This window comes from Syngnathoides biaculeatus, chromosome 12 (genome assembly GCF_019802595.1).
Source record: "Syngnathoides biaculeatus isolate LvHL_M chromosome 12, ASM1980259v1, whole genome shotgun sequence".
Taxonomy (NCBI): Eukaryota; Metazoa; Chordata; class Actinopteri; order Syngnathiformes; family Syngnathidae; genus Syngnathoides; species Syngnathoides biaculeatus.
Genome location: NC_084651.1, coordinates 3,874,495 through 3,901,175, shown reverse-complemented (window position 1 = coordinate 3,901,175; position 26,681 = coordinate 3,874,495). Strand labels below are relative to the sequence as shown.

The 26,681-nt window shown below is 42.9% G+C and overlaps 1 protein-coding gene across 3 annotated transcripts in view; it reads left to right on the top strand.

Moving 5' to 3' along the window:
- The window catches only part of LOC133509471 (LIM domain-binding protein 3-like), a 38,180-nt gene that overhangs the window by 4,375 nt on the left and 7,124 nt on the right, over positions 1 to 26,681 (top strand). For 2 of the 3 annotated variants that reach the window (XM_061836496.1, XM_061836495.1), the window contains exons 2-7: positions 1,119 to 1,351; positions 9,747 to 9,898; positions 13,722 to 13,791; positions 15,218 to 15,348; positions 22,456 to 22,622; positions 23,487 to 23,532. In XM_061836496.1, coding sequence (XP_061692480.1) covers positions 1,256 to 1,351; positions 9,747 to 9,898; positions 13,722 to 13,791; positions 15,218 to 15,348; positions 22,456 to 22,622; positions 23,487 to 23,532 — 662 coding nt within the window. In that variant the 5' untranslated portion in view covers positions 1,119 to 1,255. The remainder of the gene's footprint in view (positions 1 to 1,118; positions 1,352 to 9,746; positions 9,899 to 13,721; positions 13,792 to 15,217; positions 15,349 to 22,455; positions 22,623 to 23,486; positions 23,533 to 26,681) is intronic. The other variant, XM_061836497.1, reaches the window with a different exon arrangement.

The window sequence follows — 26,681 nt, the reverse complement described above, 5'->3', positions numbered from 1 at the left end:
TGTCGATTGTTGCACCTCTCACGACCTCGCAAGGAGAATCGCAGTTGCTGAAGCACTTTAACAGACAAAAATCAGCTGCATTGCATTTTTTTTTGTTTTATATTGTAATGTTCAGAACAGTTGGTAAAGCGTCTGCCTTGCAGTTCTGAGGACCGGGGTTCGAATCCCGGCCACGCCTGTGTGGAGTTTGCATGTTTTCTCTGCGTACTCCGTTTTCCTCCCACATCGCCAAAACATCAATGGTAGGTTAATTGAAGATTTAATTGCCCGTCGGTGTGAATGAGAGTCCGATTCATGTGTGTGCCTGCCGATTGGCTGGCGACCAGTCCAGGGTTGACCCCTACGTCCTGCCTCCTGATAGCTGGAAGATGCCCCAGCATGCCCGCAACCCGTGCGAAAGAGAAAATGGATGGAAAAGTCTAGGAATGTTCACAGACCAGAGAAAATAGACCGAAAAGGGAAGGTAGCTAGAAGGGCGCCCTGTGGGACTCCGTTTTAAGTTTAGCGAAAGTAAGTTTTTAGTCCGCCAAGCAAATATGCACGATGACAACAATAACCATAATGTTAATGCGTCTTTTTTAAAAAAAAATAAAATAAACCCTCCGATACGTCGGTCGGGCCCTTTTCTTTTGAAATACTAGAAGGCACGGCAGAGCGGTGATAATTCAACACGACGGGAATGAAACCGTCAACCTCTGACTAATAGGCCTTGTGACCTTTTGCCACGGGCCGCCTTCAATTTGCGCGTAACCTTTTTGTTGTTTTACGATCGCCTCAAAATGACGAAGACGCATCCCGGCGGGGGGGGGCTGGGGACCCTAAAGGGGGGTCCGGGGGTCCGTGGGGGGGTTCTAGAAGAGTCAACCGACTCTATATTAGCGTTGGTGAATCACAGCGAGCTTGCTGTGGCGGGTGTCCCCTTTCATGCCATATAAGTCCACCCCCCCCCCCACTTGTTCGGACCCCCCCCCCCCTGCCACCCGGCTATCTGGGTCTATTCTTAGCCTGTCACTTCAGCTCGTCCGAGCAGGCGAGTCCTCGTCTTTCTTCTCGTCTTCTTCCTCCTCGCACGTCTTCATTGTGTTCACATCTTCTTCTCCTTCTTCTTCTGCCCTCAGAGGCCCCCGGCCCTCCCTCGTGTACCGCCGCTCTGGCCCTCGTAGACCCCTGAACCAAGACAACCCCAAATACCCACCCAAAAAAAAAGGCTGTCACCCTACAAAAAGGAACCTTTTCCCCACCCCACGCTTGGAACATGAGCGCGTACACTGTGTCGCTACCCGGGCCCGGACCTTGGGGGTTCCGGCTCCAGGGCGGGAAGGACTTCAACATGCCGCTGACCATCTCCAGGGTAAGACGACTCTTTCTCTTGGGGGAAACTTGAAGCGCTTCTTCTTGAGATTCAGAAAGGCCTTTATTGGCCAAAGTCCGTTTGTCGGGCCTTGAGATAGGAGCGGACCCTGCTTGGACATTTTTTTTTTTTTTTTTGCTTTGACTCAAGAGCAAAAACTTGAGATGCAAGCGCTGCATGTGGGCATCGACTCAACTCACTTGGCAGATGGAATCAGTGAACAGTTCTCCAAGTTGCAGTTTATCATAAAAACATGAAACATAGAGGATATCAAACGCCCACATAACCTCTGCGAGCTTAATGCTAATGCTAATAACAGGAAACCTCACATACAGCTTCAAAAATAGCCACATTATAACGTTTAAATGTCCCCTTCCATCAATTTTTGTATTTTTACGAAACCATTTTCTATTTAATTATGCCATTATTGTATGTAATCAGTCTGCTTTCATGGAAAATTACAGAAATTTGAGAATATTTACTGTTGCGAGGATGAAAGCCAATGATGTGGACAATTTTAAATTAAGAAAGCATTCTGAAAGATTAGCAAAACGGTTGTTGATTAATCCAGTCACTCACATTTGAAATATGTACGGGTGTGGTCAGTCATGCCCGCGGATATCGAGTTACGGGTGTGGTCCACCAGTCACGCCCGCAGATACAAAGTTGCAGGGGTGTGTTCTGTTTGTAATTATGAGTTTACCCCTTTAAGAGCGGAGGGGGGCGGTGTCAGGTAAACTAGGAAGTAGAAGTAGGCCGAGCAGCAGCTCGTTGTTAAGCGACCGCGTGCTTCCGTGTTAAAAACAACGTCAGGCTGTGGTTCACTGCGCTAGATCGGTTTTCATGTGCGCGACAAGTGCGCAGTGGCGCGGCTTAGAGGGAACATTGGTCAATGCTACGCAAAACAAGTAACGTTTTTCAACATCTATGTATTTCTACTCGTAACAAATTTTATGCGCGTGATTTTTCGTGCTCGACTGTGCAGATTTGATAGTGCGATGGGCCGTGTACGCGCCCGTTAAATCATATTGACTGTTAATCGATTAATTGTTGCACCTAAACCCGTAAGCCGAAGTACCGCATGATTGCAAAAATGACAAAAAAAAACCGTACACACAAATGAACAAGGTACAGTCAACCACGGGGATTCAACTCTGATTGGCCGGACTTGGTGTTCAATAAACCACGGCAGTTTCCGATTGGTTCTCCGCCATCCTTCACGGGTGGTCCTCATACTGGTCTCAAAAAAGTCAAAAATGGCTCAAGTGTGAACAAGTGACTTTTTGGTTCACTGGGGTTTGTGTACTGAAGTCTTTTGGGGTCACAAACGAGGTGTCGGGGCGCGGGGGCGTGGCGGCTGCCAGAATTTGTCGCCCTAGGGGGGCGAAAGCGGATCTGTGGGGGCCTAAAAGTGGAAGCGGGTATTGGTTTCACGTGCGCCCGGAATAGACCGGCCGCAAGGCCGGAGTCGGGATGCGCCGTGGCGCTTTCGGAATGTTTTATTTGTCCGTTGTGCCAGCGGCTCTCCGCGAATGCCACGTGGGCGTCGTCCTAGTGTTGCACGAAATAATAAATTGATTAAATACAAATCAAATGTACGACATTTAAAATGACAACCACATTCAAACGTATTACAATGAAGCTTGTAAAGATGACTATAGCCTGTTTCATTTTTTTAATCTAGCAATATGCATTTTTTTTTTAATATGCACTTTTCAAGTACACCAGCTACTATATTTGTTTGCTTCTGATTTTAATCGTTCAAACATGATTTTTGATTCTGTAACTTTTATGCATAATATATTTTATTTCAATCCTTGTTTTCACCTGTATTTAAACTCTTTTTTTAATGGACACTTAGTCCTACTACATTACTGTATTTTAATGTTGATCATTATGATGGGATTTGAGATTTACCATGATGATATTTTGAGGTGGTACTTGGTGCGATAAGTTTGAGAACCTCTGTCCCAAAGAATTTTCATCACGTAGGTGAATATCCATCCATCCATCCATCCATCCATCCATGTTCTACATTGTTTCTCCTCATTAGGATGCAGCGTTAATGATTAATAATAACATATGGTTGAAACTACATTCAGCAAATACGTGATTTCAAAAGTGTGTATCAAATTGCTAGCCTTTCAAATGAAACATTACACAGGAAGTAACGCATATAAGGTTTTGTACGGTGTGGTCCATGTAAGCCATTTTAATATAAAAGCACTCACTCACATTTAAAAAAATGTACGGGTGTGATCAGTCACGCCCGCAGATATAAAGTCGCGGGTGCGTGTTCTAATTGTAAATATGAGTGTACCCCTTTAAGAGTAGAGGGGGGCGGTGTCAGGTAAACTAGGAAGTAGAAGTAGGCTGAGCAGCAGCTCGTTGCTGGAGACCGTGTGCTTCCGTGTTTAAAAAAAAACAAACAAAAAAACGTTCAGACTCTCGTCCCTCGCAAGTGTTTGTGTGGTTATTTATACTCATGAACATCCATTTTGGACGCATTGATATCCTCCTCCCAATTCGGGGGCGTCAGTGTGCCCGCATCTGGCTAAGTTGTGCTGCGAAACAGACACAATGTGCCGGCGAGGAACACATTTTTCCATAGTATACTTGAAAAAAAAAATATCACGATAAATATATATGTTTTTTGTGGCTCTAAAATCATGAAAAATAAAACCCGCCTTCTGGCAGCAAGACTGTCTTCGGCTTCCTGGAGACGAGCCCGTCACCCGTCAATCCAGTTCCTTTACTCTCCCTACTGACAGGAAGAGGTACGCTGCTGATTTTATGCGTCATAAACGGTTAATTTTTCTGTTAATTGGACTAACTCACGCAAAAATTCACAGCGAGGTGCTAACTTTTGCTAGCTTGTTCGTCAACTCAAGGGCTAGCGAACATAATAAACCGCCAAGCGTCTCTGTTCCGGTGGCATGCAAGGGGGTCTTCCAAGCCAATCCTTTTGCACTCGTATGCCAAACCGTATAGATTCAGAACTCAAACCATGTCACGGACTGATTTTGACCCAAAGTATGTTACGCGTTGCACATCAGAAAACAGATTTTGATGGAAGGGGAATTTCAAACAGATGTGATTCTAATGAAGTTCTCTGACTGAACATGTAAAAAGAAAAATTAAAGTGAAAGTGCCTCTCTGTACTGTAAAGCCGACCCTAGCTGTAGCATTAGCATCGGTGATGACATCGCGCGGGTTGGTCACCTGCCAAATTAAGGGCCCGGAAAGACATACAAAAGGACTGTTCGCCAGGCAATATCAGGCCACTGTGGACTCTTGATTGCGTTCCGCCATGTGGTCGTAATGAAGCGGCACAATAATCAAAAGCTCTACCGTACGCTCCCGAAATCTTCTGGGACTTGGTGCTCATCGCTACGGTTTAGGATTATCCCAGGAAATGAGTTGATGCAGATTGGCCTGTGAGCCGGCGACCAGTTGTAAACTCACCAAAGATGCTCTTTGCCGGAATGCTCACCAATCATTTTGATCATTTCAACCAAAGACATCGGAAACGTCAAGGGTTTTGTTACTCTCTCATCTCCTCAGTACAGCTAACCTCAGATTTTCTAATCCTTTGAAAATATGAGCTCCAGTTCCTGAAACCAGACCGCAACCTGATGTCATCAAAGTCAAATCATTATCCAACGAAGATGTAATCTAGTGCGTCAAAGGTATGCATGATCTGCGGTCGGATTTTGACGCGACCAGACCGGAAACAAGCACAAATGTGTCAGCACCTGCCCTGGCCCCCGCCCCAGCATGCCTGGTGCCAGTCCCGCAGGGGACCCTGAATGAGATATGAGGGTGCCCGTTTCAAGGGAAACTGAAGAACTCTTGACATTGGATCACTGATTGAGCAATGATCAGTGCACTGGATGCCACATGGACAACATGACTCACGTCATATGATACATTTTTTTACGATTTAAGATTAAAGTCCATTTGATGACAGGGCGGGGGAGAAGCGGCAGTCAAACAGGCCAAAATTCAGATGTCAGGATGGTAGGCCGGACAACAGCCCAATTGCATACTAGGTGGTCTTAACCCAAAGCTGTGTAGAACTTGGTCTTCAATCGACATTTAAAAATTTCTCCAGAGGTTTGCACACTAGTTTCTGCGGATTGGACATTCCGGAGTACAAATTAGCCGAGCAAAATATTTTTCAAGTATTCTTTCCTTCATTTTCACATCACAATTTGACCACTTGGCTATTTTTTTATTGTCAACACGTTCCTTTATTTTTATCTTTCCGCTCACGTCGACTAATGAGAGCATCTTGAAAGTCATCTGCAGCTTTAATCCGCGTAGATATCGCTGTCATAACGGACTCCAGGACTTGGAGTTCTCCGAGCCACGAGCAGGAAATCTCTCAGCCGCGTCGCTCGGGGGCAAAGCAGTCGGTCCGCGACTGGAGTTTCGTAGGACGTGAGGAGCTGCACCCTCGTCCGAGAATTTCATAGTTCGTCTTTCCATCTAATATGACTTTACAAGCTCAAGTAGGACATCGGCTTCTTGCGATCGAGACTCTTTCATTTGAAGGTTTTGAGATTTTGGGATTCGGGATCTGGGGGATTGGTTCCTCCCCCGAGAAAAAAAGAAAAATTAGGGTACAGAGAATAAGAAGGTAGTGACATGTACTGGAAATATGAGTCTACAGCAAAGGTGTCAAACTCGAGGCTCAGGAGCCAGATCTGGGCCGCCACATGAGTTCAAGTGGTCCGCAAAAGGAAATCTAGTCTGTAAACTTCCAAGATTCTTGTTAAAATCTGTACCAAAATTTTGAAGAATCGTATACCGTAAATGATAACGTTGAGATATTACAAGAATTCTTGTTACCAAACATGAGCAATTGTTGAAAAAACCCATTACCCTTGATTTCTGATTCCAAAACCAGTTTGTAAATATGACGAAGTGAAAAAACTGAAACAACTCCAAACCTAAATGTCAGGCAATTTCTAAGATTTTGGACCCGCACACTACATTCATTCAAATTCTGCGTTGGGGGGGTTAATTTGCGCCCCTATCCAAAAAAAAAAAAACTATCGACGGCGCTGCTTTGGATTCAGATTTTAGACAGTGTCAGTGCCAGCTGTATAAGGGCGAGACGGTCGTACACCCTGGATTGGACCCCAGTCAATGTCAAGGCTCATATAGACAAACATTCTTACTCCCAGCAACGTGCAAAGTCCAAACAGGAAGACCTGATCAGAGATTTGAACCCTGCACCTCCTAACCGCGAGGCAGACATTCTTAAAGCGTACCCGTCATAAACAGTCGAGGTATTTTGCACATGCTCTATTTGAATATAATTTATGACAAACCATCTGCAACCCGCCAGTTTGAGACACGCTTGTAAAACTTTTGTCAACTAATTGCGTTCAAATACCGTGCGTCTAAATTCCAAGTCTGAGCAAATGGGATACGTGTGTGTGGTACACGTACAGTATGTCGACGTTAACTGTCCACTTGAAAAAAGCCAGCGGACCGAGCAGCTTCCTCTGCGCAACGCCGCCGGTCCAGCACAACTGTTGACAGCTACGCTGCCGTTTTTAGCTACTGAAGGTCAGCCGGCGCGCGTGCATAGTACACATGCACGTACACAAACGCACACCCACTCACGTCTTATCAGTTAGCTCTAATGTTCTCATCTACTGTTACACTCGCGCAGGGTCACTGTAGTTACTTTAAGATAGCCACCATAACCTCCACAGATATTGCAGATATTTTTAGTATACTCAGAAACACTCACTTGGTCGGGGCCATCCCGAGGCTAAACCTTCATAGCTGCACTTTAGAAAGACTTTATTTCATTAGCGGAGGGTCAAATGCAGTATGCGCTCTTATTAAATGTGTAAGTAAGAGTGGTCTAAACACGGATCCTTGTGGGACTCCTTGACTGACTTTTGCTGGCTCCGTTCACTTTTATTATGTTTGATAAAAATTCAGAGTAGCAGAAGGTCAAATGCAGGATGCACTTGTATTAAATCTGGAAGTACTGTTAGTAAAGAGTGGTCTCAGCATGGATCCTTGTGGGACTCCTTGACTGGCTTTTGCTGCCTCTGTCCAGTTTTATTAAGTTTGATAAATATTCAGAGTAGCAGAAGGCCAAATGCAGTATGCACTTGTATTAAATGTGTAAGTACTGTTAGTAAAGAGTGGTCTAAGCACGGAACCTTGTGGGACTCCTTGACTGTCTTTTGCTGGCTGTGTTCCCATTTATTATGTTTGATCAAAAAATCCGAGTAGCACTGTGAAATGCAGTATCTGCTTGTATTAAATGTGTAAGTACTGTTAGTAAGAGTGGTCTAAGCACGGAACCTTGAGGGACTCCTTGACTGAGGTTTGCTGGCTGTGTTCACATTTATTATGTTTGCTAAAAATTCAGAGAAGCAGAGGGTCAAATGCAGTATGCGCTTGTATTAAATGCGTAAGTACTGTTAATAAAGAGTGGTCTAAGCATGGAACCTTGTGGGACTCCTTTACTGTCTTTTGCTTGCTGTGTTCGCATTTATTATGTTTTGATAGTAATTAATTTTAAAACATACTTTAACATTAAAACCAAAATAATAAATCATTAAAAGAGAGTATTAGGGATATGAATAGATAAAGCAAACGCCCCAAAAGATGCATATTTCCCTTGAACTACCTGCTAATTTTCCAGGTAATCAAATTGATGCAGCAACGTGGCTTCTCCAGGTTTTAAGCGAAGGATTTTCAGCCACTGCCAAGCCATAAAAGTAAAGTATTAAGTACGCAAGTGCTGTAGAAAATAAAGGGGTGGATACTAGTGCGCAGATTTGGTCTCTTCAAATGTTTCTATTCCTGCTTGTTCAGTTCAGAAAGTTCAAAGGTGGCGACTCTCGGGTCAGCGGCTGCAAATAGCACAGTGACGACAAAGGGGGGATTTTGGGGGGTAAAAAAGTGTGTGTGTGCACGCCCGTGTGTGTCTGTTGACAGCTGTGCAGGCTTCACAGGGCGGCGCCAGCGAGGCCGCCCAATGATGTCCCCCCACCCGCCCGCCGAAGTGAATTTGTGGACATGCCGGACTCCGCGATAATCACGATAATCATCTGCTCTCACATCGTTGCAATTTGGTGGCGATGGCACATCTGTTCCTGCTTTTTGGTGTCACACAATGTTTACCATAAATGCTTTATGGTATAAACTAATTCCTGTTCACTTGCAAGAAAGGCAGTATTATTTTTTTTTTTCAGGAAAATCTCTTCCAAAAAATATAAACATATTAGACAAAAATCTTATTGTTTGGTGTGACCCCCCCTCCAGCGATCTTTTTTTTTTTTTTTTTTTTTTTCAGTGACAATTTAAAAAATTTTTTTGTATTTTATTTCCCGCCACCCTTGTGAAGATAAGCGGCTAAGAAAATGGATGGATGGATTTTATTAGTTTTGTTGGGATATTTTCTTGATTTTTCTCAAAACATGTTTTAGGGGAAAATTATTATTTTGGTAAAAAATTTTTTTTTGGGGGGGAGGGGATTTTTTTTTTTTTTAAGAAATACAAATTTAAACCCGTAAACAAAAAAAAAGAAAATAAGAACACTCACGAGGAGCGGTGTTGCCACGGTTACCTTGGGAAAACTTTACTGATTACTTGAGCTCAAAAGTAACTTAGTTACTTTGCTCATTACCTGATGGTGTAGTGCAGGGGTGTCAAACTTGTTTCTAACGCGGGTCAGATTGTAGTTATGATTTCTGTCAGAGGGCCGTTATGACTGAAACCATGACAATCTTTAATTGACCCATCATATTTTTACAGATTCAAATTGATCAACCAGTTAAATGCTTGCAAAATCTCAACATCATCATTTATGATTTGACAATTTTTAAATTTTGGTCCAGATTTTACAAAAAAATCCTGGAAGTTGATACACATGATTTGCCTCCGCGGGCCACGTAAAATCATGTGGCGGGCCGCATCTGGCCCCCGGGCCTTGAGTTTGACACCTGTGGCGTCACGGTACACACGCCCGACTTTGGTGCGGGCAGCGTGGGATCGATTCCCGCTCAGTGAGGGTGTCGATATCTGCACTGCGACTGACTGGCGACCAGTTCAGGGTGTAGTCGGCCTGTCGCCGTATTCTACTGTAGCTGGGATGGGCTCCAGCTCTCCCGTGACCCTTGTGAGGATGAGCACTCTGGATAGTGAATGGATGGATGATTTCGAACGGCAGTCTAATTACTCTTGCAGAAAAAGCAATCCATTTCTTTGTTGATGACTCAAAAAGGTGGATTTTGAGAGTAATCTGTTACAAAGTAATATAGTACCAACTTCACTGGTTCATACCGACACACAAACCGGCATCTCACCATTGCTTACCGATTTTGCGTTTTACCTGTGCGTTTTTTTTTTTGTTCAGATCACGCCGGGCAGCAAGGCGGCGCACGCCAACCTGGTTCAGGGCGACGTCATCATGGCCATCGACGGCGTGAGCACAGAGGGCATGACCCACCTGGAGGCCCAGAACAAGATCAAGATGGCCACCTACAACCTCGCGCTCACCATGACCAAGTAAGAGAATATCAAGTACAACGGTGGTCTCGCTGAGGTTTTACGGACTGTATGGAAGTACAGCAGCTGACTTTAACCCTCTCTGGACCAAATCAAATTTTGCAGAGAGAAAAATCTGATACTCTGGACTTCAAATTTTCCACTAATTTAAAATTTGCTAAGCAGAATATTGCAACAATTGCGCTTTCACAGCGACACGAAATACAGCAACAGCCCTGCTTTAAATTACCAATCGCCGAAATTAGTACATACCGCATTGCTAAAATTATTATATACCGCTGCAATTGACTGGCAAACACCTCAAGAGCGTTAAATGTGGGTCTCCACATCTCCACATCAAGTGACAAAAACTGCGAGCAGTTCTTCCAAATTTTGCGATGGATAAGCTCGTCGTAGATGTTTGCTTTCACTACAAACCTAATACTACCTTAATTATGGGACGTATAAAACCTCAAGGCCCCTTTCATGCGCCGATTTCCCAAAATTGTTCATTTTCTTTTGTGTTGTTCTTGTCACGAAATTGCATCTCTCGTCCCAGGAGGACATTTTTTTTGGCCGCTCGGTTGTTGTCACAAGTGTCTCGTACCTCGCTGGAAAAAACAAGAGATTCATTCCTCTCTTTTATTGTCTTTCTCGTCCTCTTCCCGGGAACGCCAGCTTACGGCCGGTAGAGGGGAGGAAAAGAAGTAATAATACAAATAATAATAATAGTAATATGCGCCCCCAAAGATGCGAGCAGATATGAAGACGCTGTTGACCCGTGCGTTCCCCGTTGCAACCTTGGAAGTTGATCCTGCGCAGGGAAGATGTCACTCGAACTACATTTCGACACATTTCCCGACGCTTCTCGCTAGAATTGTGAAGATAAAGAGAATTTTTATTCTGGCTAAATAAACACGATATGAATGGGATCATTTCCGCGTTCTTTTGTGTAAGACACAGGTGTCAAGCTCAAGGCCCGGGGGGCCGGATCCGGCCCGCCACGTGATTTTATGTGCCCCGCGAAGGCAAATCACGTCTATCAACTTCCGTGATTTTTGTGATAATCTGGAACAAAATTTTTAATTGTCACATCATACGTGATAAAGTTGAGATATTGCAAGCATTTTTGTGTTACTACACATCATGAATGGTTGAAAAACCCATTACGTTTGATTTCTGATTCCAAAACTAGTTCATAAGTTTCAGGTGTAAATATGATGAGGCAAAAGATTTTCATAACGGCCCTCTGCGAAAATTGTACATTCAATGTGGCCCGTGACAAAAATGAGTTTTACCCCTCTGGTGGAAGACAAGAAAGGAAGGTGGAAGGCAATCGCCAAGTCAGATGCCAAAGACCCTACGCTCCTTTATACATGTCATGTCATTATCCAAGCCGCTTATCCTCACAAGGGTCGCGGGAAAGCTGGAGCTAGCTTGTGGCGAGAGGCGGACTGCACCCTGAAATTAGTCGCCAGTCAGTCACAGGGCAGATGTCGACACCATCCCTGAGCGGGAATCGATCCCACGCTGTCCGCACCAAAGGCGGGCGTGCGTACCACTACACCATCAGTGACACCCCTTTTATACATCCATCTGTCTACCCCCACTCCCCACCCCAAAAGTACAATTGAGAGATTAGAGATTCGTCACATTTGAGTTGCTGTCTATTTCCTGGTCGGCATCATCCAATAAAAATCTTCTTAATTCCCTTGCACGGTAAAGTCCAGGTTAATAAATCATCCATCCATCCATTTTCTTTGCCGCTTATGCTCACAAGGGTCGCGAGAGTGCCGGAGCCTATCCCAGCTTTCAACAGGCAAGAGGCAGGGTACACCCTGAACTGGTCGCCAGCCAATCGTAGGGCACATAGAGACAAACAGCTGGAGTCACAATCACACCTATGGACAATTTAGAGTGTCCAATTAATGTTGCGTGTTTTTGGGATGTGGGAGGAGACCGGAGTGCCCACCCGGAGAAAATGCAAAGTCCACACACGGCCGGGATTGAACCCGGGCCCTCAGAACTGTGAGGCCAACGTTTCACCAGCTGCGGCACCGTGCCGCACGTGAATAAATCAAAGAAACACATTTTGTATTGGTTGTTGACACGCTAAGAGGGAAGTTGTGTTCAGGTGGATGTGGCCTCCTGGTCACCTTTTTTTTTGTGTGTGTAATTTTATGATAAATAACTGGTGCTTAAAGAGGGCAACCATATTGATGCAGACGTGGCCTCCCGCTCGCCCCCGAGCATATATATATATTTTTTTTGACCGATAAGATCTGATAAGTTGAGCGAGGAAATGAATGTCGGCGCACGCTGAGCTCCGAGCGCCGTCTCATAACCGAGCGGCAGCGCTTCGGGTGATGCAGATAAGACGCCGTCATGAGGATGGAGATGGATTTTCGTGACACACCCCCACCCCCACCCCCCACGGTGAGCGCGATCAGAGCGCGTTTTGCGTGCGGAGATGAAGATGTCTGTTGGCACGCTCGTTCATCTCGGGGTCACAGCGCCGCCGTTGTCATATTTTTCGTGATCTTCAGCCTCAAAAAAAAAAAAAGCTTGAATTGCGCTTTGCTTTCTGGGGCGTTTCCATGACGCCCGCAGAGGAGATGTTGCACAAAGTCGCCATGGGAGAAGAACCATCATCAAATCGGATCACTCATTTCAAGCAACAACTCGGACGGCGCGAGAGAGATGCAAAATCTTATTTCTTGTGAAACAACTTCCATCCATTTTCTTCGCTGCTTATCCTCACGAGGGTCGCAAGGAGCGCTGGAGCCAGCCCAGCTGTCAACGGGCAGGAGGCGGGGTTCACCCTGAACTGGTCGCCGGCCAATCCCAGGCCACATCGAGGCAAACACCCGTACTCACAATCACACCTAGGGGCAATTTAGAGCATCCAATTAATGTTGCATCTTTTTGGAATGTGGGAGGAAACTGGAGTGCCCACCCGGAGAAAAGCTACACAGGCACGGGGAGAACATGCAAACTCCACTCAGGCGGGGCCGGGATCGAACCCGGGTCCTCAGAACTGTGAGGCCAACAATTTCCAGTTGACCCGCCGTGCCGCAGTGAAACATCTTACTATACTTTTTTTTTTTTTTTTTTTTTTTTCCCCCAAGACATCCATCCATTTTCTTAGCTGCTTATCCTCACGAGGGTTGCTTATTTCTTGTGAAACATCTTCCATCCATCCATTTTCTTAGCCGCTTATCCTCTCAAGGGTCGCAGGGAATGCTGGAGCCTATCCCAGCTGTCAACAGGCAGGAAGCTGGGTACACCCTGAACCGGTCGCCAGCCAATCGCAGGGCACATTGAGACAAACAGCTGCACTCACAATCACACCTAGGGGCAATTTAGAGTGTCCAATTATTGTTGCATCTTTTTGGAATGTGGGAGAAAAGCCACGCAGGCACGGGGAGAACATGCAAACTCCACACAGGCGCGTCCGGGATTGAACCCGGGACCTCAGAACTGTGAGGCCAACAATTTCCAGCTGATCCACCGTGCCGCCCTTTTCAAAGACAGTTTATAATTGTTGTTTTTTAGGATAAAATATCTTCATAAGATTCTTGACAATAAAATATTGTATTATAAAAGAGTTCTTGTTGTCAAAAGTGTCTTTAAGAAAAAGTACAGTAATGTGTTTTCTTGACGCACACGATAAATCCACAGGGGTAATACTTTGTGGATACATACTGTAGATAATGAAGTCAGGAATATATTTGTAAAATGTTTGATAAAGTCACATTTTGGCACATGAATTGTTCATTTCCACCTGTCATAACATAACCTTTTCTCTAAGTCGTCAAGCCAACCTTTTTCTGCCTCCGTATAGGTCGAAGCGTCCCGTTGTCATGCCAACGCCGCGAATTGATGCCGGCATTTCCATGATCCCTCACCAGCAGGTGAGTTTTCCCATAATGCATCACTCCTCCTTTCCACATTCTTTCTTGCCTTCAGTGTGACTTTTTGCCTTCCAAAGCTCAGGAGACCTTACAACCAAAACATGAATATTAATTTGACGTTAGTTGTCATTATCAGGGTTTCGCAAACTTTTTGGGCCCAGGGAGATTTTTTTTTTTTTTTTTTTTTTCCCCCAAGGTATCATTTTTAAACTTAACTCAAATTAAACATAACTACCATGTTTACCCTGAATGTTAAAAAATGTAGTACCGGAAGAATCAAGTGTTATTTAAAAAAATAAATAAATGTAGTCATTATAAGAAAAAATATATTTTGTTCAAATAAAAACTCAGAATATTATTAGAATAAAGTTGTATTTTTCCAAGATAAAATTAGAGCATCAATTTTAAATTTCAATCAGAGAAGAAAGTCAATTTTAGTGATGTTACTCTTATTAAGGCTGCAGTTCACGATTATTTTAATAATCAATCTGTTGATTTATTTTTTTAGATTTAATCGAAGCATCACATAAAACAACATTTTCAATTTTCTTCCTTTTATTAGGAAGGAGAATATAATTTCAAATTGACCACGCAGAAAATGCACCCAAAAAAATTGACGATGATTTAGTTACTGGTTTGTTTCGTAATACTGAATGTCAGAAAATTGGGTAAATTTCTGCTCATTCTTTTCCAAAGTAAAACCTGATGTTTGCCAGTCTTTTATTTTGAAAAACACAAAGATAATCAGGCGGCTTTCACGGAGGACTACAGAAATCGAAAAAATATTTACTGTCGAGGGGCTGAAATTCTCAAGATTTGGACAATATTAAATTAAACGGGGCCTCTAACCGAGTTATTAATTTGATCAAAATATCCATCCATTTTCTTAACCGCTTATCCTCACAAAGGTCGCATGTAATTTGATAATTCATAAGTTGTCGATTTATCAATTACTGCTCTGTTACTCTTCAGCAACAATTGCCTAAAATAATGCAAAAAAAAAAAAAAACTGGAAAAAAATAGGCGTGTGACTTTAATAATTCACCTTTTGTTAAAAAAAAAATCCAGATTTTTATTGCTTGATTATAATTTATGAGACGATACACGCAATCATAAACAGCTTCTAATTGGGTCAAACGTAAGGTAAGGTAAGGATGGGTGATTTATTTTTTTGTCGGCGCACGGCTGTCCCCAAATGTGGGTTCGTGCTTTTTTTTTTTTGGAAACGTTAAGCCCCACCCGAGCTACGGCTGGCGAGGGTCGGGGGGGGGGGGGGGGTAATCCAGTTTGAGACTTTCACTTCCACTTTCCGCCCCCCGCCGCCCCCTTCGTGGTGTCTCCAAAAAAAAAAACCCATTAAAACCAGCAACGCGAAAACGAGCCAACGTTATCGTATCGACTTCCCGTTGACGGCCGCTCTCCGCAGCTGAACGGCCGACCGTCGGCCGAGGTGTGCGGCGGCCCCGCCCGCAGGACGCAGTATAACTCCCCCGTCGGCCTGTACTCGGAGGAAACTCTGAGGGAGATGGCGGCCATTCAGGCGGGCCTACCTGCGGGGTACGTAGCCGGGACCGGGTGGGGGGTGGGGGGTGTAAATCCCGGCTGGAGTGTAATGAGGTTGGACATGCGGTGATACCTTGACGTACTTTTTGGGATAATGAGACGTCGGATTTGGATTCTACAAAAGCTCAAATGTCCACCCTTTTAATAAAAAAATTGACAATGTAGGAAATATACGAACATAAATCGATTCCGATTCAGTCGCTGGTTTGGTTCGTAAACATCCGTTGGAAAATCGGAAAAATGTTGATCACAGTTTTAAGACAATTTTTGCAAATCTCTTGTTTAAAGGGGAATTCCGCTGGTTTGCATTAACAGTGTATCCAATAAGTCTTGTAGTCTGGGATTGAACCCGGGACCTCAGAACTGTGAGGCCAATGCTTTACCAGCTGATCCACCGTGCCGCCAATGTTAAATCCTCCCTCATTTAATCGTGTTTTGAGAAGATTTTTATCGACGATGACGAATTTTCGCGAGTCACATGACCTCCGTGGGCAGATGTGACGCGTTCCAAACGCTCGATTTTACATGGGACACCATTTCACTCGCTCCCTCGCCGAGACCCGGAGCTCGCCTCGGCGGAGCTCGCTCGTCAGACCTCGCGTCGTTCCCGTCCGAAGAACCATCCGAATATTACAGCCACAGGTTCGAATCTGTATGGAAGTATTCCTCCGTCTTCCCGATCAATCGATACTGCTATTTTTTTTTCATCCGGTGGGGATAAATCCGAGAAATCGGCGCTGGGCATAATGGCGTCCAATGTAGTCGAGCGTTTGGAACGGCACGTAACACGTCACATCCACGCACGCTGGTCATGTGACTCGCGAAAATGGCGGCGCACCTGAAAATTTACAATTGTCCATTAAAAAATCTTCTCAAAACACGATTAAATGAGAGAGGATTTAACATCACATCATCAAAATACATTGGATACATTGTTACTTCAAACCACCAGAAGTTTCCTTTAATATTTGTGATTGAGAGGCTAAAATTGTGATGATTTGGACGATTTCCAGTTATATAAGATGTCTGAACAATTAATCGATTATCAAAAATTGTTACAGTATAGATCAATTTGATAACTGATCAGTTGCCCATTAGTCAATAAATTCTTGGCAATAAAATTGTGTTTTGAGGGGCTACAACGAAGTACAATGCCCCCCCCCCCATAGTTGCAATTTGTTACTTTGAAGACCTTTTTTTTTTTTTTTTACCTTTAGCGCTCAGGCCAAAGTCTTGTCTAATATAATAAGCAATGCTTCGACGCCATCTAGTGGCGGTTTGGTGCCAAGCAACTACGAGGAAGTGAGTCGCGGAAGTTTCCTGTAGCGTTTTGTCGCCTTCGGGAACTCGAAATCTTTTTGAGGGTAGATATTTGTTTCAAATGTTTTGATTTGTAAATTAAATTGCAAGCTTGGCCACGGAAGGGAATTCAACTTGGAAGTCAAGGTACCACTGGACTTGTCCTGTGAAGGAGGAAAAAAAAAAAAAAAAAAAAAAACTCAGAACATTTGCTGTCAAAATGTTGAAAAGGTTTCGTTCGAGCAGACCGAGCAAACTTGGGCGCTCGAGCCGTTCATTCGTTTTCCGTCGCGCTTGTCCTCACGCGCGTTGCGGGTGTGCTGGCGTCCATCCCGGGGCTGATTCTGGGCGAGAGGCGAGGCCACGCCCTGAACTGGTGAGCCAGACAATCGCAGGGCACGTACGAGCAAACCTGTATTCGCAATGACTTTCACACCTACGGGCAATTGAGAGTTTTCGATCACCCCCCCCCCCCCCCCCCATGCATGTTTTTGGTATTTGTGACTGCCCGGAGAAAAACCCACGCAGTCCCCACGGTGGGTGGGGACATGCAAACTCCAAACAGTCCAGGCCAGAGTTGAACCCGCAACCTCTAATTTATGAGGCAGACGTGCTAACCAGTCCTCCATCGTGCCACACAGTGTTCATTTTATTATTTGAAATTAATTGAATTATAATTAGTAAACGTTTGCCATGATGGATAATCAAAATGGAATAAGCAAACACTTATTTTAAACCATATTTATTTTTCTAATATTTGGTACTGTTAGAGTCAAAATCAATTGGCAAAATATTTAATGAGATAAACGTATAAATAATCCCGAGACAATTCATGTATTATTGGATTACATTATTACATGTAATATTAATATAATATACTATAATAATATATTATAGTATTATTACATGTATCATCTATCATTTTATATGAATAATTACAGGTAAAATTGTTGCATTGAATTAAATTGAGCCTAAATAACATAATTTGGTCAAATATTTAATGCAGATTTTTTTTTCAATGTTGTATTTTAGATGTTATTTGTACTTTGTAAGTTGTACTAAGAAAGGCAGCGTTGTTCCTGGAAATGTTGGGTTGTCCAAACTAAAGACAGCGGGATCGCATTTGGCCCAGACTCATTTTCGAGCGACGACGTGGTACCGTTGACCATTTTGAGGCGAGCGAGCGGACGTTGCAAAACTTCTCTCTTCTTCGAAAAGAGCTTCCGCTACGTGTTTTCAATGGCGAATGTCCCGGTGTACCATCTGCTGATGACGTTGCAGGTAATATAGCGACCACTTGGACGTCGAATGAGACTTACGCAACTTTGCGCATGGACGACGCGCTCTCCGCTCATATTTATTTTTTTCGTGTAGACATTGAAGTGAATAATGTTATGTATTTTTCATTATAATATCTATTTCAGAATGTTTATAGGCATGACAGTGGAGCTTTAAAGCTAACTAAGTGCTATTTTGGCTAACTTTGGCTGAGAGAAGCCGGGTACACGCTGGACCGGTAGCAATCCGATGGCAATCAGCCCTAGTTGTTGATTCAGTCGTTACCAAAGCTAACTCGCTCATTTGTGTTTTTGCGGTGTGAGAGGGAAAAACCCTCTTGAGCACAGGAACCAGATACAAACACCACACAGGAAGGCCCGGGTGGAGATTCAAGCCCACAAAAAACAAATATTCCAGCATATGGTAAAGAGTTTTGGGAAGAATCAAGAAACTGGGAGGCAGCGCTAGCATGTTCATGCTAAAAAAAGGAGCTAATGGCGCTACCTGATGGTGTCACGCACACTTTTCCTCCTCTTCCTCACACCGACTAAAAGTGATGTCACCTGACTAATCTTCTTCTCTCTCTTCATCCTCCTCACTTCGGCCGCCGTCGTCCTTTCTCCGCGGACGAAACCAGGTTTTCAGCCCCCCTGTTCACAAGTTAGTATCTCCCGCTGAGTGGCGAGGCTGTGTGTTTGCGTGCGTTGTCGCCGTGGCAGCGGGCGCGCGTTTGCACGGCACGTTAGCCGGTTGAAGAAGCTGCTTGAATTTGAGGGTTGTTGTTGTTTTTTTTTTTTTTTTTTGAAGTTGCAGTGTCATTGTGCTACTAAAATCAAGGAAAGGATTTGATAAGACATACATTATTAATAAATTTCATGTACAGCAACATCTTTGACTTACTAGCTAGCTAGCTGCCCCGGTTCAGTTAGCGATAGGGCTGTCAACCATCAAATATTTTCTGAACTTTGTTGTCAGATATTCTATTAAATAATTGAATAAGTTAAAAATGTATTTTGGGTCAAAGTTTATAGCAAAATCTTTCTGCGGTTAGTTTTTTTAAGCGATTATTGCTTTTGTTTTAAACTTAGCATCTTGTCAGTATAGTTGTTGATTCATTTCATCATCGATTGTTTGACTGTTTCATCGCTACTCGGTTTTGCTAACTCGTTAGAGGCTAAAATTTCTTAGCTCTGTCGCTTACATTGGTACATGCTAGCAGAAACGCTCTCAGGAACACGCCTCAAACACTCTCAGGTACAATACACGACTGAAACAGATCAGTGTGTTTTGCTAACCATATAAAATGAGTAAAACGAAATGAGGGTGCTAACATTGGTTTAGCCGCTAAACTAATGTTAGCATTTCTTCACAAATGCGTACAGAGCCGCGCCTTGCCATTCGCCACCATTTCACGCTGTCTTATGTTCATTATTCGGATCAACTGCCCGTGTTTTACTTTCTTTTTGGCGGTTTAAACCGACTCCAAAGACAACCGACCAAAGAGAAACTGACGACATTAAGATGTTAAGAGACGAGAAGAATGGTAGCTTAGCGCGGAGCGAAGGGACACAATGTGTCACAATCTTTTCACGCCGTCTTATTTTTTTTGCTTTTGATCGTTCAAGGTCATATTCACATTCAGAACGATAGAAATGCCCTGGTGTGTGGGTGGGCGTGCATGCATGCCTGCATGTAAAACTACTGAAGAAAATCTGGCAAGCAAAAGAGTGCGTCGCTCTTGAAGTGGCAGTGTGTGGTTTGCTCTGGTTTGGACGTTTCTGACGCTCAGCGTGACAGCGAAGGCCACACGGGGCTTGCGGTGACATTTGACCGGCGGGAGCATGATGACGTGTCACGTGCTTGACCGCATCTTGTCTTTCAACCCACGCGGCACCCTAAATCCCCCGCCCCACTCGCACCACCAGCGCCGGCGCGGTTCTGAAGGAGAGCGGCGCCGGCGCCTCCCACAAGGCCATCGAGGTGACGGGCCCCGGTGGCAAGGCCACCATCATCCACGCCCAGTACAACACGCCCATCAGCATGTACTCGCAGGACTCCATCATGGACGCCATCGCCGGGCAGACCATGACCAAGGGCCACGACGCCGGGTGAGAACAAAAACCCCGCCGGCCCGACCGCCACCTACTTTGTTTCTTCCTCCTTTTTCCGCTTTTCCAAAAGTTTGCCGTTAAAATGTGACATCTCTTTTTAATAAGTAGACTGTCAATTCATCCATCAGTTATTTGTTTTGAAACTTCACTCTGGCCGTGTTGGGAATTACTCCCTGCTCACTAGGGTCAGGGTTTGGGTTGTCAGCCATTTTGTAGGGTTGTTGGGATGGGTTGTGAGGATAAGTACTCCGTGATATACAGTGAAGAAAACAAGTATTGGAACACTCTGCTATATTGCAAGTTCTCCCAGAACCAAACCAGACCCAAACAGCCATCCAATCCAGTTGCGCTTTCTTAGTCACGTAACTGCGATTGGCTGGCTCTTCGGTTCTGACATGAAGTAACCCTCCCCGGTGGCACAGACGGTGAATTTTAGACAGTGAATTGTGGCCAGTTGAATTATTAACGTTGAAAAGTTACACTGCAATACAAGTATTGAAAATGTAATTAGATTTGAAATTGAAATCCTGGTGGCACTTATTTACTTCCCATGTAGACCAAGGGTGTCAAACTCATTTTTTTGTCGCGGGCCACAGTTCGGGTCATTGTGACTGTGGAATCAGAACTCAAGGCTCATGGGTTTTTCAACTATTGTTGATGTTCGGTAGCGTTAAAAACGCTTGCAATACCTCAACGTTATGATTTATGATACGACAATTTGATGTTCTGGTACAGAATTGAACAAGAATCACGGAAGTTGACACACATGATTTGCCTTCGCGGGCCACATAAAATCACCTGGCGGGCCGGATCTGGCCCCCCGGGCCTTGAGTTTGACACCTGTGATATAGACCCATCGTTTAAAGACATTCATGCTCGTAGTTATTATAGTGTTCAAGGTGTTGGTGGTGACTCCAAGTGGACATAGTTATTACCTGCACGTCATATACATACAATCTATTGATAGTTGGTGATGAAGTGTAAGCAGGGAACTTGAAAATACCATATGCCATATTTAATACCTGTTATACCATAAATATGTCGGTGCTACTTCACAGATTCCGTCTATTGCAGGGGTAATCTGGAACCGAATCCCTGGATGCAATTTTTTTTTTTTTAAATCAATGAAATAACATCTTCAAAAAAAATTATTGGGGTATTTTTGAATGAATGAATTTTTCCATTGACTTCAACGGGTAAACGTCGTTGAATATGGGGGGGGAGGGTGGACGCAAAGTCACGTGACTCCCGTGTGTTTGCGTTGGGATGAGGAGTGTTTAGTATTCATCCTCTTTGGCCTCCAGATTCTTTTTTTTTTTTTTCAGCTTTGATGGACAACAGCGGTACGCCGGGTGCCCTCGATACGGCGTGGATCGTTTTTTGAGGGATTCACCACAGCGGAAAAGGGGTGGACAATATCTGGATGCGGCTGCGTGGGAAAAAAATTGATCTGCAGTCATGTGACTAATTTCAGTAGCGCACAGAGTATTTCGTATGTGCCTTCGGGGTTCCCAAACTGGTGTACCGGAAGGGGGTGCGCGGTATCATAATTATGCGTTAAGATTTTTTCGCAGTTTTCGTCATAAGTATTTGGTCATCATTGGCGAGGAACTTGCTTTGTTTTGAACTTTTTTTTTTTAGAGGACGTTAGGAGGCGGTTGCAGCATGATGTTGAAAAGGGGTGTGTGTAGCTTTAAAGGTTTGTGACAAACTCTTTCAGCGTATCGTAACTCACACTTGTGTGCGCTGTGATCAAGAGGTCATACGTGTCTTCTTTGTTGGGTAAACGTGTTGATTTTATTTTTTGCTCCAGGGGGATGTGGGGCAATTATTTATCTTTTGTTTTATGAATCCTTTGTGACAGTTTTTATCCCTCGTGATGAGGGCTGAGGTGCATTGAAAGTTCTTTTTGAGGGGCTGCGGCAGAATATTGACGGGCGTGTGCAGGGAATCCGCCAACATATATGACTACGGCTTGTATGTGTTGGATTGTTCGTTTTGAGATGTTCGGCGTGAAAAGGTTGCAGGTCTGCTCTGAGCTGATAAAAAAAAAAAAAATTGTGAAAACATATTTGATGTTAGATTTGAAAATAATCAGAACCAAAACAAATTTTCTGAGCCCCTCTTCCTCCTTCACAAATGTTTTTATGCTTTCTAGATGTGCTTAATAATGTTCCTTTTGGTTTGTTTTTTTTCAATTTCATGTTTCAATGAATTTGAATTCATTTGGGAGTCACTCTTTTATTTGGGTTCACAACCCCCCCACCCCTACAAAAAAAAAAAAGTCCTCCCAAAAGAAATTAGCTGGCCCCGAATTGACTTGTTGCGGGGGTGTCTTTATGGGTGCCGGGTCTGTGGTGGCGGCGTCCCCCCCCCCCCCCAAACCCCCTCCCGCCCCCGTGTCTGGTTCCAGTTCACTTCCAGAGCGTCTGGTGGACAGAGCCTCGCCCGTCTACCGGGCGGTCCTGACCGCCTCGGAAGGGGAGGACGAGGATGAGCGAGGGCGCCGCCGCCAGGTCAACGCCCAGTCCAAAACCTTCCAGGCGCTCGCCAACATGACCGGAACAGGGACACACTCCGGTAAGGGGACCGACGCCGGAACAGGGTGTAAAAAGGCTCATTTCAAAGGCCATATTTGACCATATTCCATTTGAATGACAAAATACTAATTCACTGGCATTTTCTTTTTTTTTGGGGGGGGGGGCGGGTTAATTGCTTATTGTTGAATTTTCATCATGATTAATCTTTACTAATACTTTATTATTTTTGATATTTTCCTAATTTTATTTTAATGTTATTCTATTAATTTATGATTATAATTAATGCAATTTTCATTAATCAGTTATATAATAAAATACAAAAATATTACAGAAAATTTATTTGATTTGTAATTATTAACCAATGGTTTAATCCAATGAAAATGATTATTTCATGCAAAATCATTTATTTTAATCATGAAATAGTAATTCATCCTATTTCTCAATTTTATTTATAATTCATTTTCATTTATAAACCATTAAGTTAATCAAATAAAAATTGTGCATCACATACTAATAATTTTGTTTTGTATAAAGTTTTTTACTACTAACATAATTATATTTTTATAGCTATTTGGGGGGTTTATAAATAATTTAATTATTGTTAATTCATCAATTATTTGACTTATTTTTATATACAGTAAATTAATGAACATATTTTTTTTATATTTGTTCATATCATTGAATGAGAAAAACTAACAATTTTGAAAAATATATTTGAATTTTAGACGAATATTAAGGCTCCAAATATTGTCAGACTCGTGATAATGTAAATGCTCGTTGGGCCGGATCAAAGGACGAAGCGCCACCTTTGGCCCCCGGGCCATACTTTGCCCACCCCCATATTCCAGTGACATCAAAATCACAACATGGTCCATTTTTTTGTTTTGTTTTTTGTTTCTCGCAGTAATGGAGGATGAGGAAGAGGAGGACGAGGTGTTGAGGAAGAGCAGGTAGGCCGCGTCACTGGCACCACGGAACCTGCACAGGAAGTCCCGCTCTGCCCCGCCCCCGCCACGCCCCTCACCCCCCCACCCCCACCCCCACCTCACCCACAACACTGCCACCCTCAGCACTTCCTGCCGACGGAAGTTTTATTTCCGAGTCGGTTTGTCATTTTGTTAAAAAAAAAAAAAAAAAAAAAGACTTAGGGTCGCCATGGAATACAAAAATTACACGACTGGGTAGTCGCACTTCTGAGAAAAGTCATATTTCATTCAAGGTTCTTGTGTTCGATGTATTAATCCTCAAAAATAGGCTATTTATCTTGAAAATACATGTTTTTAGGGATAAAAACTAAATAATTATCTTGGAATTATGCTTTTTTTAATCTAAAAATTTGTGTACAGTGTATAACTGTTTCCAATATATGTACCAATACTTTGTAATATATTATGACTATTCCTTTAGTATTATTAATAATATTACGTTTTTATCTCTGATTCATACAACCTTTTTCTGAAATATGAAATATATTTTGCGGGAAATGTGCAACTTTTTAAATATAATCTCTACATTTACAATAATAATAGCAATAATAATACTGCTGTTTCTAAAAAAAAAAAATCATCTTAGTTCTTGCAATATTGCGCCTTTGTGACAATATGCTAATTCCGAATTTGATCTTGTACTGTAATTATTATTACTATTGTTGTTTTTTGAATTATGCTCCAAATCCTCCGTGGTAGTTTTCATCCTTATCGCGTGTGTACTGTGGTGATGTCACCACAAGGGGGCCCTGCATTACAGTACAGTATTCTCGGGCCTCACCAGACATTTTATTTTGACTTTTTACCTATAATAGAGATACTAATTGTGTTTTTATCATTAAGCGTCCTTTGGTGCCAATGAATTTATTACAATCATCAGAATTATTGTGATAACTATTGTTATTATCATGTATGTCATGGTGCTTGTACATTTTGAGAGCTGTGCCTAATAATTTGCTCTCCAAATTTATCTACAGGAGCTCAGCGATCACAACATGAATTGTAGTTTTTATATTTGTAAGTTTTATAAAATAAGTAATAACTTCATGTAAAATTATCAATTTAGGTCAGCTAGACAAAAACATTTAAAAAAAAAAAAAAAACACACACATTCACCCAACCCATTTCCAGATTATTCCACTTGGCCTCAAGAATTTATGAACACTTTTTGCATCCAATAATAATAATAATAATGATGAAATAATAATGACCAATGACCTTGTCCATTCCTAGTTCTCTTGTTTTATACAAATCTTTTGTTTACATTGGCTGTACCTAATGAAGTGTCCAGCGCACGTGCAGTCCGCCAAAGCGCGAGCGCAGCATCCTTGAGGAGGACGTACGGTAACCACGGAAACCCCTCCGTAATTGTGCATGAGGTCATCCTCATCTCCCGGAAAGTTCCGCTGCTTTTCTCCCCAATCGAATTTCTGCTCAGGGGCGACTTAAACGGCGTTCTTGCCCATCTCGTCCTCTGCGCTTATTTAATCGTCGTCCATTAAAGGCCGACCCACATCTGTGGCCAACGCGGATCAATAGTGGCGCTGGTCCAGCTTTTGAGAGCTGGGGGGGGGTCTTGTCGTCGTAGCAACGCGAGCAATCAGATTGTCGCATGACTCAAGAGCACAGTGGCGCACTATGCTAATACACTCGTGTGTATTATTATTGTTATGGAATCTTTGATCTTTTTTTCTGTCCTCTTTTTTTTCCCTTTATCTTCTTTATGCACTTACGCTTATATACAGTGAACCCTTGGATAAGTGGATTTTTCTTTTAGAATTCTTTTTTTCAATTTTTATTTATTTTTTTTTTAACAGGAAACCGACTCAAGTTGAGTGTTTTGTGCAAATCGAAATTTAAAAAACAAAAATTCATGTTTCACGTGTTGCCTTCAAATGAAGTTGGTCAAGGTTACTAACTGATCAGGAAAGCGTTGGCCTCGCGGTTCTGAGGTCCCGGGTTCGATCCCGGAACCCGCCTGCGTGGGTTTCCTCCGGGTGGGTTTCTTCCCAAATCCCCCCCAAAAAATATGCAGCTAAATTATTGGGCACTCTAAATTGCCCCTAGGTGTGATTGTGTCTATGTGCCCTGCGATTGGTTGGCGACCAGTTCAGGGTGTGCCGCGCCTCCTGCCCGTTGACAGCTGGGATAGGCTCCGGCGCTCCCCGCCACCCTTTTGAGGATAAGCGGCTAAGAAAGTGGATGGATAGTAACTGATCAATATTTGACACACAGACAACAATCAGCTTCAAAAATTGTAGCACATGCTCGTCAATTTTTATAGTTAAACATTTAAGATGAGAAATTGGTACATGAAAAGTCTTTGATGGGTTTTATTTGTCGTTTTGTTGTGGAGATGATAATGACGGAAACTGTACCGTAAAGTTGGAACGTGACAGAAGTAAGCACTTGAACGGAGAAAATGAGGGGAAAAAAGTCACAAGTTTCCTTCCAAGTGCCGCCAGGAAAATTGGCCTCTTCCATTTATTTCCACAAACTGTCACGAATCAACACCCTGATCGATTTTTGTGACTTTTGAAAGGAAATCGTAACCCTAACCAAAAAACAAAAAAAAAAGTCACTATCACGTTATTGGGTAATATGTTTCACGTTATATGGATGTTTCATGTTATAAAAATGTTATAACATATGTTTCACATTATAGTGCAGTTATTACATGTTATGTTAATAATTTTACGTTATAATGAAACAAAAAAGGTCACTATCACATTATTGGGAGATATGTTTCACGTTATATGGATGTTTCATGTTATAACAATGATATAACATATGTTTCACATTACAAAGCGGTTATTACATGTTATAATGTGAATAATTTAATGTTATAACATAATTCATTTCACATTATAACATGAAATGTTTCATGTTATAACATGATATGCTCTAAGTTATAACGTGATCCGTTTCATGTTATAACAGATTTGTTTCACATTATGACGATCGCATGGTCGCAACAAGCTAACGCCAAATTTTCAGGTTGTAACGTAGAACATAGGTTTTACTGTGATATGTTACTTGTTATAATGTGGTAGATTACGTGATAATGTGGTTATTTCATATTATTTCATGAGACATTTCATGCTGTAATGTGA